The sequence below is a fragment of the Ptychodera flava genome, chromosome 7 (genome assembly GCF_041260155.1).
Source record: "Ptychodera flava strain L36383 chromosome 7, AS_Pfla_20210202, whole genome shotgun sequence".
Classification (NCBI taxonomy): Eukaryota; Metazoa; Hemichordata; class Enteropneusta; family Ptychoderidae; genus Ptychodera; species Ptychodera flava.
In genome coordinates, this window is record NC_091934.1 from 7,169,123 (window position 1) to 7,182,531 (window position 13,409).

The 13,409-nt window shown below is 34.7% G+C and overlaps 1 protein-coding gene across 5 annotated transcripts in view; it reads right to left on the reverse strand.

Moving 5' to 3' along the window:
- Positions 1 to 13,409, reverse strand: part of LOC139136673 (protein polyglycylase TTLL10-like) — a 111,744-nt gene that overhangs the window by 15,426 nt on the left and 82,909 nt on the right. For 3 of the 5 annotated variants that reach the window (XM_070704457.1, XM_070704455.1, XM_070704459.1), the window contains 2 exons: positions 3,550 to 3,745; positions 169 to 287 (listed from right to left, as the gene is read on the reverse strand). In XM_070704457.1, coding sequence (XP_070560558.1) covers positions 169 to 287; positions 3,550 to 3,745 — 315 coding nt within the window. The remainder of the gene's footprint in view (positions 1 to 168; positions 288 to 3,549; positions 3,746 to 13,409) is intronic. The other 2 variants (XM_070704458.1, XM_070704456.1) reach the window with 1 other exon arrangement.

A 13,409-nucleotide genomic window follows, 5' to 3' on the forward strand; every position in this document is an offset into this window, starting at 1 on the left:
TGCTTCTGTAAGAGAAAGGGTTTTATTTCAAATTTGGTCTTGCGATTTTGTGACAGTGATAGGGGACGGTATTGCGGAACGGATGTATGCAAATTTTTTTTTTTTGGGGGGGAATGGGGAGGTGGTAGGGAAAGCAACACGCTTCTTGGCATGCACACTGGGACATACCTTCTTTGAAAGTGGAAAAGTTGATGTGACTTTTAAGCTCCACCCATTTCAGCTTGTAGCCATGACTGTATCTGTCATAAATGCGCTTCCAGCCTTTAGCTAAGAGAGGCTCTTCAACTCTATTGAGTGGAAAAGACACAGCAGGAGAAAAAAAAGAAAAAAAAGGAGAAAACAATGATAGGCTATGAAAGAATAGGCACGTGACATTACGCAACTGACATTTTACATTTCAATTTCATGCAGTGATTGTGTGAACATCAACAAATTGACATAAAACATACAGAGTTTTCAAAAATGTGTTCATTTTGAAAATTTCATTTGTTTATTTGAAACATCTGACTTTCTCCTGACTATGGCCTGCTTTTTCTGTCGCTTTGATGACCTTGACATTCTGATTGTATCTGGGTTATTACGGGGCCAAACTGATCTAACCTCCAACCGAGCTAAAAACATGTATAATTTGACGATCCTATTTTTCCATTAAATGGAAAATCCCTGCGGCTACAAAAGCATAATAAAGTAATATAAATTAATGACACACAGAATTAATTGTGACATGTTTCATGATTAGTAAAATGAAATGACTGTATATCTTAATGTCACTGGAAATTACAAAGACTCCAACAATTTCTGAGGTGGTGTGTTTCGAAATTCCAATTCAACTGATTGCATGTCCATATTATTTGGTACTAATATTTGACAGACAAAAGTTTGCGAAATGTGATTTTTTCCCCTGGATAATTGCTAAGATTAAGATATTTCACACTTTTTGTAACAGTACGGTACACAGGCGGGACTGATTCTTTTGATAAGAAAGACTGCTTGCAGAAGATTATATGCAGAACTACACATCATTGTTCAATATATGAAACGTCAAAACAGAAAGATTTCCATTCAAATACTGTTACAAATGGCTCCTGGATAAATCAGGATATGTTAAAATTTGACACACAGATTAGATGAGTTTTTTGTTTATTCAGTTATCGGTTGTTAACGTAACACTGCATCCAGGGACATGAGCAAGACAAGAATCAAAGCATATCAGCACACACTGGACAAGGAGGAATTCAAGATTGAGCAGACAATGAACATTAATAGGAAATGAGATAACTAACTTTAATACCAGGACAAACAAACAATCTGACATTTCATGGATATAAATTATTAGAATATAGACCTTACAGTCACCTTGAGTAAAGCCATTCATACATATTCAGATTTGCTCAATATTTTCACAAAACGACATTTTATGCAAAATCTGCATATTTTTGAGAAGTTTGACTTATCAATTTATCAATTATAATTTCATTAAAAGGAGAGATATCTTCTGTTTATAGAATTTCATTTGTTGCTTTGTGTTACAGAAATACTCTCCAAACATTGTTAAATGAATAATTTGTTTGCTAATGGAAGAAAAAAGAAAAAAAAAATCTCTTTCAACGCAGAGATTTTTCCTTGATATTTGCACCATACTTAGTATTTAAACAGGATATTATATGGCACTTTACTTCTCCAGGATTAGTTGATTCTACGATTCAATCTCTGTTTCTAAATTGGATTATTAAATATTTGAACACTGCCTTTTCATGTAGTGCGTTTGTTAGAACAGTACAGCAATTCGTAAATGGCATTTTTGTAATTTGGCAAGATAACAGGTAACATCACTAGTGAAAGTATACTCTACAACATGTATTTTCAACTGTTAAGACAGGATTTAGGATGTGTATCAATTTCAAAAAAGGGAAATGTGATTGAATAAGATTGCAATTGTAGATATTTAAGTGAAATACAATTTTGCATCAAATATTTATTGCTTGAAGCCAGTGAGCAATTTGCTGATAAAATGGTGGGTTTTACAAATCTAGGCTTCCTACGTAGCAATGATATGCCTCAAAAGATAGAGCATCGTTGACTTGGCAACAATATTACCGGTAGTTATCTCATTTCCAAGGAGAAAGAAAACAGCAAAGCTGGGGTAGAGAGGGGGAGCGGTGCAGAGGAAATACAGTGATGGCAAGCTGATGAAATGGTATTGGAAATGAATGTGAATGTATCGGTAATGATATTGACTGATTGATTTATCAGTGGATTATTTTTCATGGGGTTTTGAAACTTGTGTGACAGCAGAAATGGGATGGTGAATGTTTTGTTATGAAATGTTAACATGGGGCATTGTAATACTTTAGACAACCCTTTGTCTTGTTAGAACACTATCATAGAACATGAATATCAAAAAACAAGTGTGTTCTGTGACATACATGATTTCACCAGCCAAGTGTGTTTCCCGTGAATCGTACAACTATTGGTATTGGTTTTTTTCCTTGCATTTTGGTATTGTTTCTGTTTATTGTTATTTTTCATCTTCATTTCAGATTAATGGCAGAGAAAAACATTTTGTGTGTGTGTGAACGTTCTACATACCAAAATTCACTTTCATTTTTGCTCATTAAAAACATTTTCAGACCACATAACACAGGGAATGCAAGCCTTGGTATACAGAAACAGTTCAAGAAGCATACAATCTGGCTGTTTGCTTCCATAATGAAAATATGTTTGCTTTTTCCAGTGATAAAATATTCATTGTAGGAAAAGGATACAGATATAATATTTGCCGAAATAACATTTTTGGGCATGTCTTGAGAGACTTTTCAAATCTCAAAATATCTGTTCACAAGGCTGAATTATTTCACATCTTGAATCATGTATGTCACAGATCTTGTGAGATATAGTAACTCTGTTATGCAGTAGTTTATAATGTTGTGAGGTGTGAAGTCACTTTGACTATGCACAGCTTGCTGTGCAACTATTGTCTAACTTGGTGTCAATCCACACTGTCATTGGATGTGTATGCCAGAAAATAACATCAATGGTGTCACCCTTTGAGTGTTGTAATTTTTCCCACCAAAATTTTAGTGCAACATTTTACCAGTATTTATGAATTTTTCAGTAATTTTTTTGATAATTTTGGGCCAAACGGGTTTCACATTTCATTGGCTACAGCTTTTCATCAAAATTTTGGCAAAAATCTGAAAAAAATTTGACTGGGGTACATTTTATAAAGGCGACAAAAATTGACTTTGGCACTCAAAGGGTTAATTAATATCCGTGTCTTTCTGTCATTAACCTAGTATGTTTTTGTGTTTGTTAGTATATACTAATATGGGTCACTCTCCATGTGGTAGATCATGTTTGAGTCTCAACATGTGTAATTTACATAATGTACTCGTCTTGTCACTCTAGGCATATTGCTGTGTACATGATAGTGTCTGTGCTTGTTCTGTGTAAATACTGTTAGTCTCAAATATTTTAAATTGTCATGATACGATTGATCAAAGTTAAATCTGTCACACTTTTGATCTGATAATTTCAGATGACACTTACAGAGACACTCCGTTGCCACCACCGATGTAGAAGGCTGGCCCGGACTCTTTGCTTTTGCCACTTTTCACTGTACTGTTCTGATTGTTCGGTTGTTCGTTTTGGTCTCCTCCACTGGATGACCGATTCCCGCCTGGTGTTCGGTTCCCTTGCCCCGAGTTGTTGTTGGAAGTGGAGTTGGAAGAACCCCTTTCACCTCCTGCGAAAAGTAGAAAACAGTTTTGGACGATTTTAGAAAACTCACAATTTTCAACATACAGTAAGAGCAATAGTAAGAGCAAGATGGTAAATGAACCATAATGTAGAAAGAACTGGAGAATACTGGGTCAATAATCAGCCATATCACTATTTATAATTATTCTAGGGAGTACATTTCAATACAATTACTCTATAAGACGCCTTAGAAAAGCTGATTGATCCAAGAGGAAGGGTCCACTATTCTGCAGTTACATGTTCCATTGTAACTTAGATAGCATAGGGTACACTATTAGAGGTGACCTTCCATTTTTGTAGGGTTCACATACACTGAGAGGCATGTGTCTTAATAGCATGGCCAAAACAGAACAACACTTAACATGTTTGCATGTACAAAAGGCACATTCTAAGTTTCCATAGCAATGAATGCAGACAGAGAGACATGACTCAATGCACAGTAAGTTTTTCCCCGAGGCAGTTGTCTACACAGTTTAGTGAAACTTGAGTCAAACCAATGCGTGGAATGGAAAAGCACAGTTGGCTAAATGCTTCGCCTAATTGGCTGTAATCTCATAAGAGATGTCAAGCTGATCAGACGTAAGCTGACATCATTTCTGAAAAGATGTCCATGGTCGGAATAGATGAGCAACTTTCTGGAAAATATTTTGAGGAGTTTACATACAGACCTTGTTTATTACATCTGTTGTCAAGAATGATTTATCAAAAGCTCACAAAACAGAATTGACAAATTTCTTTTGGATAACCAAACCAGGAATTCCTGTATGTTCTTGACAGTGATGTGTGTAATTCTCTTACGACAACATTTTTGGACTCTTAGGGTACGTTTTTGGACTATTTTGAAATCTGAGAGGTCAGTCTTGCTTATATTATCAGATTGGTACAGTGTCTTTATACATGTATGTTGTGAAAGGCATACAGACCACTGGCTAAACTTGAACACATAGTGTGGATAAATAGGAAATGACATGATTACTGGCATGATTGTCAATGAAGAAATAGTTTATGTATGAATAAGCTAATGGCAGCTCTCGCTTTTTATCTATCTACAGCTGTATCTATAGGTATCTATATTATATATCTGTCTATCTATATCTAACTGTCTATGCATCCTTCTCTTACATGTGTATTATATACTTGTATGCATAAATACATAAAGTGTGTGTGAGTGTGTGTATATATATATATATATATATATATATATATAATATATATATATATATATAATATACATATATACACATACAGTGTATGTGAATATTATATATATATATATATATATATATATATATATATATATATATATATATATATATATATATATATATATATATATATATATATATATATATATATATAATTTACACAGTCACCTTGGCACTGCAAATGATTATTAAAAACCAGCCAATCAATGCAAGCCGATTTGATAAAGCATCAACCACACAGAGAACTGTAGATGACATTCAACATGGCTTTTCTTCTTTCACACTCACAGTATGATTTCTACTCATTTATTTAGGGGTAAAAAGCATGTAGTCTGCATGAACCGTTCCCAATGTTACAGTCCTTCATCATAAAGTGTGTCTTATGCAGCAACTTAAAATCTATCTACTGTTGATTGACCAATCAGAGTGCTCAATTCAGGGTGTTTTATTTACTCATAAAGCCTTGGTCACCAAATTCCAGAAACGAATGACAGCGCCGTAGTAAAGTACTGTCCAATCAAAAGTGAACATGTCATATTCTATAGACATCTGGTACGTTTTAATATTCAAATTTGGTAACACAGCGGAAACCAGCTGCAACCAAAATCTGCTGTGCCCTAGGGCATTTATGTATGTGCCCTAGGGCATTTATAGGATGTTCCATTACATTGGAAGGCTATTTAACAAATAAAAGTTTTAATTCATATCCCAAACATGTTACATTGACAAAGGGACGGTTGACGTAAACACATTGAAAACGAAAATATATCAGTTAGGGGCGATAGTTTTTTAAGTCGGATAAAACCCTCGTCCTCGGGCTCTTCTGGTATATAAAGTCCAACCCTACGATAAAATGTCTCGGCCTGCGGCCTCGACATTTTATCGTTGGCTTGGACTTTATATACCAGAAGAGCCCTCGTACTCGGGCTTTATCCTATACTTTAATGACTCAAGGGTCACTAATGGAAACTTGGCTGACCTTCCAAGCCTCCTAATGAAATAATCAATAATTCTGACATTTCATTAGCAGGCTCTTTGCCTTCCCTGATGTGGGAATATTACCATGTCATACAATGTACAAAACATATTTCAAATGATACTTATAAGCTTGCATTATGTCTTCTTACAATATTTGATAAATTGAATCATATGTGTCAACTGCTCTGCGTCATACATTACACTTGAGAACACAGAAATAGAGCTTTATGGAGCTAAACACTCCGATAGGATACAGCTTCCATTTTGGATAGAAATAGATCATGACATGCAAAGATTGTTAGTGCTGATTCATGAATAGATTTTACTGCATATCATAAGGTATATTTCTGTTGAAAATCAAAAAAGTTTTATGTCTGTAATTTTAAATCGTGCAGGATTTTAGGCCCATAGATATTCTTCTCTGAGAATAACTAGAGGTTAATTTGCATATTCAAACAATGTTCTTTGATACACATTCCATTAATGAATCCATTTATCAAGAAAATATATTCGACATTTTGTACATTTGATGGAAACCTTTTACATTAATTGTAAACATATCTGACTTTGTCTCTCAGTATGAGGTTACAGGATTACAGAAAAGTTTTACATTCTTACAAGTAGGAGCTTTCAATGAATGAATAAATAAATGTAAAAGATTAAGGAAGTGATCTTTAGCTTTGATACGCTACATAATGAGAAGCAGTTTACATATTCTTAACAATGTTCTGATGATTAACTTTGCACCATTAGAAAATTCTAAAAAGAATTTTTTAATGGCTTCAGGGTCCATACACTCAAAAGTCATTTATCAAATATTCAAGGACTTTTTCAGCAATTTTCAAGGACTTTTCGAGGTCCTAAATACCATTTTCCAGGTACCGGTATCATTATTAATGCAAAACATTTTAGATATAGTTTTTACGATACCATGACTGATAATCTTGTCATTTCTGAAAACTGTGGGTGGATTATCAATTTTCCAGGACTTTCCAGTACTCAATTTCATTTCCAAGAACTTTTCAACAGCTTTCCAGGAGGCTTTAAAATTCAAGGACTTTCAAGGAATTTCCAGGAGTGTACATTGAAACCCTGTGGATTTAAAAAGGTATCTTGCTTGACCCAGTGGAAAGAGTGACAAGGCTGTGATTGAAGGACAGTGGATTCAAACTCCAGCATAGATGTGACTGTGAGAACAGCACTTTTTGTATTGTAACCCAACCAAAACCAGCAGTTCTAGGTAATCAGAGTCTTTCATTATGTATGCGGTCATTTACATATCTTCTATTCTGTCAATCCACTGTTACAGTAGTGGAAAATTACAGTATTTCTACTGAGGAAATTAAAATTGTATAAAAAATGCACTACCAGGGTAATGCATATTCTCCTCTGACAACTACAAATAAACGTTGAAAGAATCTAGGATAAGTGAAACAGTCTGGTAAATGTAGTGATAAAACACAAATTTTTCTCACTACCATGTCACTCTTGCTTCTGCAGTAACCATCGTCATCTGTGACATGATGGTTTTGATCTCTGCGAGTGGAAATGATGTTCACAGCAAACTAACTCTCAAGATGATTAGCTTTGGGTTACGTACAGAACATCAACAAAACAACAAACAAAATAAAAGTTTAAACTGGAAAAGAACTGACGTATTTGCCCTTGATATATACTATACAAAGTTTATGGTTTCATCAGAGAAGTAGGATCGGGTATACCCTTAAAGAAAGATTAGAGTAAAACCCTTGTACATGAACAATCTGTCCTCTTCAAATACAGCTGGCTCTGAGGGAAGCCATTTCAAATTCGATAAAAATCTGGGCATTAAGAGATGTGAATTTTCCAATGATTATTGCACCATAAATCTTGCTGTCAAGACAGCGTTGCAACTGACATGTCTCAGGGAAAAATGCTATTTGCATCTATCAAAGATACTGCTCTGTGTTGTCGAGTTAAAATGCTGGCCGATGAAAAAAGGCTGGCCAATGATAAAATGCTGGCCAATGATAAGACTGATGCTGAGTTGAGAAAGAAACATTGTGGGGGAAGTTTTCAGCTATAAGTATCAAAATTTAACAGAAATATACAGAAACTGATATGGGTATTTCTGATACTATATAGTATATTGATACGTGTCATTACAGCAGGCATAGAAAACCATAGACAACACAGGAGGTTGGATACACTCTGCAAGTTAACAAGTTCAATTGATACATAATCTGTGATCACTTATAATATTATGCAAATTTACAGTTTCAAAATGCAAATTTGTAAAAACCAAAATGTTTAAAAACATGAATTGATGAGAAAATTCCTTTTTCTTCCATTTTCAATTATATCAATCATATAACTTCACTTTACAAATTGTATTTTATTTTGTAGCTTTGGAACATATCTCATTAACTTTCTAGAATGGCAATGTGCTCTTTAAAAATTTTTGACTTTCATATTTCAAGTGTGTTGAAGAGCATCAAGTGTATCACATTTACCATCCTCTGTACAAGTGGATTGATTGAGTTGTGGGATTCAGCCATTATCAGTGTGTAATTGAAAACAAAATATTAACAGTTAATGATAATTGGTACTTCAAATCCACAACAATAACCTGTCAAATATCTCACTTCAAGTGTGGACACTAAGGTTTCAATTCAACTGGTTTCTGTCATCTTCCCATTAGTATTTTTTTGCAAACTATACCTAATGATATGCAAATACAATACGGAAATTGACAGAATTATGGTATCCAAGACGACAATGCATGTAATAACATTAAAAAGTACAGTTGATTTCATTAGGGACTTCAAGAGTATTATCCAGCAGTCTGTGAAGATAACATGCTTTTTACTTTCTTGGAAATTTAAGGTAGTCCATCTGATATGTGTTCATTAGGAGCATACAAATAATGATATTTACGTAAGCTACTGAGGTGAATCTTTATCAATCTTTTTCAGAACACAGTGGTTTCAATATTGTGAAAGAAAAAGATACATGAAGACTATGAAGTACTGATGTTTTGGAAACAAATGAATTTTGAATAAGAGTTGCATTTTTTGTAAGAGAAAAATTTGACTTTAAAGAATAAGAATACGTAGCTACCGGTATATTATCAACAATATCATACATGTACCGGTAGTATGGTATTCGTGGTTAAGATTTGAAGTGATCAAGTCGAGCCAGTAATTTCACCATGAAAATTACCAGTAATTTTATTTTAATTCTACCAATTATAAGGATACACATTTCGAAATTCACTTTCCCCCAGGGCAATATCCTGGCACTTTTGTGGAAAACCACTTGATAAGACACAAGCGGTGTCAGGCTAAGCCGCTGCCATTGTAAACATATAGCATGTGACACCAGGCAGAATTTCACCACGTGCCAAATTAGATTTGCGCATTAGCGTGTTCGGCTAACTTTTGACATTTCCAATGTGAAAACTGTCAAGTCCCCTTCTTATCACTCTGAGTGGTTTATTGATGTCTGCGCCTGTATGCATTTTGTGCAAGCCCCAATGCAGCTTGACGTAGCCTATCAAAAACAGCCCAGTTCAATAATAGCCGTACATCACAATTTGAATACGCGGCCCAGATGATTCCTGTCAAAGTCTTACAGCTTTTCAATGCTCTGTAACAGACAACCGACACGTACTACGCAAACTCATTTTCAACATTTCACATCATTTCAACGTCCCATTTTTCACAAAACTTTTTCACAAAAGACCTCATTTTAATCAATTTCTTTAGCCCCAACCATCTCACTTCACTTGACAGCATGGCATGGAAGGAGTTGCCACGGTAATATTGAAAGCAGAATTATTTTTCAATAACAATAGAGGAAGATCATCAACTTCTCATGTCCATCTGTGTCACTTTCAATACACACGATTACCAATTGGATGTACAGATCCACTGTCATAGCAGGACAAACAAAATAAGACTACACGGTACACATACATTTTCAAATGACACCTTCTGTTAACATTTGGTGTTTTACAATACCCTGTAACGGAACATAGGCATAAGGTGCATCTCTAGAAATATCTCGGATTTATTTTCTCCTAATATCAAGATGCTCTGGCCTAAGGGTGATTTTCTTTCATCATATCAAAAACTATATCAAATGAGCTTGCAATTTTTAATCCTGATTTAAGAAAGACAAACACAAAGTAATTCACTTTCCCCTGATATGTTGTGAAGATTAACAGTGTTGTCATATATGACACACATTTTGCAATATATTTCGCTTTGTCCACTTGCGCAAATTTCATATACCGGTATGATATTATTAAAACTTCAAAAATTGTTTATCATATTCTGCTGTTTCTACTGATCTAAAATCAGTGGATCTGCTGGAAAATAGATGATACTCACTGGCTATTGTATAGTTCATTTCAAACAAGCAAAGCGAAATTATGTGATAGCAGTTCAAACAAAAATGTCTATAGATAAATGTCAAAATCAACTTATTTCTATACTCAGTTATCCTGTAATTTGTTTTTACGACTGCCCATTCAAATTCCACGTTTCATCTATTCTATTACAACAAATGTCACATTCATGTAAAAAGACTAGGCATCATTTTTGATCTTTAAAATTCCTCCAGGTACTCATATTAAACACTGTACAATATCAATATTTCCAACAAATCTAAGTTTATGATGACATCATCATGGTTTATTGCTGTCTCTGTACTAACCTTCGGTTTTAGCTGTTCAAGAAATTGTCTCTCTCCAGTTCCTACATTTCAATTTCAAAGATGTACACAACAAAAACACTGTAGATTAATAGATGTTTGTTCCATCAGTTGCCGTACAATTTGTCGATGAATTTCCACAACCCTCATAGTTTTCTTGTAATCAGAATTTCTTGCAATCAAATTCCTCATCAAGTTTTCTAATTATTGCTTTAGCAAGCTGAAAATACACAATCCTGAATGGAATTACTAGTAGCTGAACCTAATTCCAAGAATTAATTTCACACACACACAATCAAGTCTATTGTTCTGTCAGAGGATATAGTCACTGCAAAACAAATATCCTCTTTCACTCAAAGCGGTATGTTTGTACCGGTATGTCCTACTCAAATTTTTATTCACAATATCAAAAAAAAAATACAGCAAAAAAAGGTTTATTTGATGATGCCTTTGCAACATTAGTTTTTCTAAACATATTCAACGGTTGAATAAGGTGTTTTTATTAGCTTTATTTGTACAAGAAGAGCTGGGAGTTTTCAATTCAGCCATTCATTAGATTGTCTCTCAGGAGACCAGCTTGTGTTTATGAGAAAGCATCTTGGAAGTAGCGTATTTTCACTATTGAGAGCCATTCATAGGGTGCTACTATTCAGAGAATACTGAGAAATGATGTTTGGAGATTATCAGATTAAATATGATTACAAATGATAAACAAGGCAGACATTATGTAGTTTGTCAGGACAGGTACACTAATCAGAAAATTTACACTCACAAGCTCCGAAAAATGTTATCATGTATCAACATAAATTGAACACAAAGATAAATCATTGGCAGTGATGTGAAGTCTGTCTACTGGTATTAATTTGTACTAGTGTTCAATGATATTTATATCAACTTTTGCCACTATTTTTCAGTACATTCAGGTATATACGACAGCTCAAAGACACAAGAAGAAACTATTCATAGGTCACTTCTATTTTCCATAAGAAATTCAATCATTATCAGCTTGTTTTGGTTTCTTCACTTGAGTTAAATTCTTTTTGTGTCAATAATAAGGTGCTCAGGTCTAGATTGGACGTAATTAGCTCTGTATTAGATCTAATTGAAGCGTTCAGTTTAAAAAGTACAATTTTACATAAAAATGTCCCACTAATTAGCCATGACATAGCATCTATCTCCTGGCTATCAAGAAAGCAATATGCGACAAAGACTGAGCATGCAAGGCTAAGACTGAAATAGCTACTTAAGTCTACCGTAACACAGGAATTCTGACTTCCGTTTTGCCAAGTGAGACATGGGATGAAGATTCTATTTCCTGAAGATGTAAGCGAGGACGTGCCTCGGAGGAAATTTGATTTGGTCGTAACAAGGTGAGTGAAGTTTGCTCCGGGAAATTTGATTTGGACAGTTACTGGAGGAGACAAGAGAGTACTATTCTCTTTGTGAGGAAATTAGAAGTGAGAGTTTTTCAGGAGAAAGCAAGTTTTGAAGCGTCCTCCAAATTGTGTCTTTGAGCTTTTGACCTTTGCAGGGGGGGGATGGGGAGGGGGCAACAATAGTCCTCCTTGCCAAAAAAACACGTTGAGCATTTATTACTATCTTTCAAATTCACTGTTATATGGGAAAAATAATGAAAGAAACATGTACAAAAATAATTTGATTTAGAGTTAGAATTGATTTTTGTAAGCTCATCTTGGCACTGAACGTCATCACTAACTGGATGTGGTCTGGCCACATTTGTGACAAAAATGATTGGAGTTTGAGCAAAATCTCTTTAAATGGTTGTCTATCTCTTAAATCAACAGGGAAAAGAATTTACACAAATTATCTTGAGCTGTTCACTGTGAATTACTGTTCATGAAGAATTAAGAGATAAAAACAGCCCTCTCTGTAGTCAATCATGTTAGACATGTCTCCACAGTCTTAATTAAGTATTCACGGAATATTCACCTTTTCGAAGAAAATTCATTTTCCCTTCAACAGAAGTCCAACATTGTGTAAATATTTTGTGGTGGTGAAATTATATGCAAATGTGATATGCATCAGAAACCAGACCCTGGTGTTAAGGAAAAGTGAGAAATAACACCGATGGAATCAGTTCCCAAATGGCTGCAGAAAGCAAAAAGAAACCACGGCTTCATTTAGTAGTTGCAGGATACGGACGTCAGGCTGTTCCTTTTATTAAACTTTTCTGTAATCCCATAGTTGATTATAATCTCTTCACACAATAATGAATTACACAGAGAATCACGACTCAAAGCCGCAGTCATCAATCAGCTTTGAGCAAATCTGTCAATTCCATCCCGACGGTCTTCATTTCCTTTCCAAACGCACGCATCATCTCAGCTTCCCCTTATTTTTATAATTTTTATTCTTTCTCTCGCCAAAAAAACCCTGAAATTTGCTTCAGAGAGGGTTGTCTGTCTAGATCTCTCACTAATCTGGTTCTCCGATGAGGGATTATTTATGAAATTGCACCTGTAGTTTCTGGACTAATGACTTCATCTAAGTAGTAATGACAATTTTCTCTTTTGTAAAGATGATGTTGTCAATCATCACCAAGGATGATATCCTTTCACAAGAAGAATATTGCATCTTTCTAAAAAGATGTTTCCAACATCCTTAGTCCACCTATGACGCATGCCATGAAATACAATACTTTACAAAAATATTTTCCCTGCCAGGGTAAAAATGTTCTCCACTTTTCGATGTCATGGCAAGTTTTTTACAATTTGCCAAATATTGCACAGTCTTTCTCTTTCAAAGCAAACG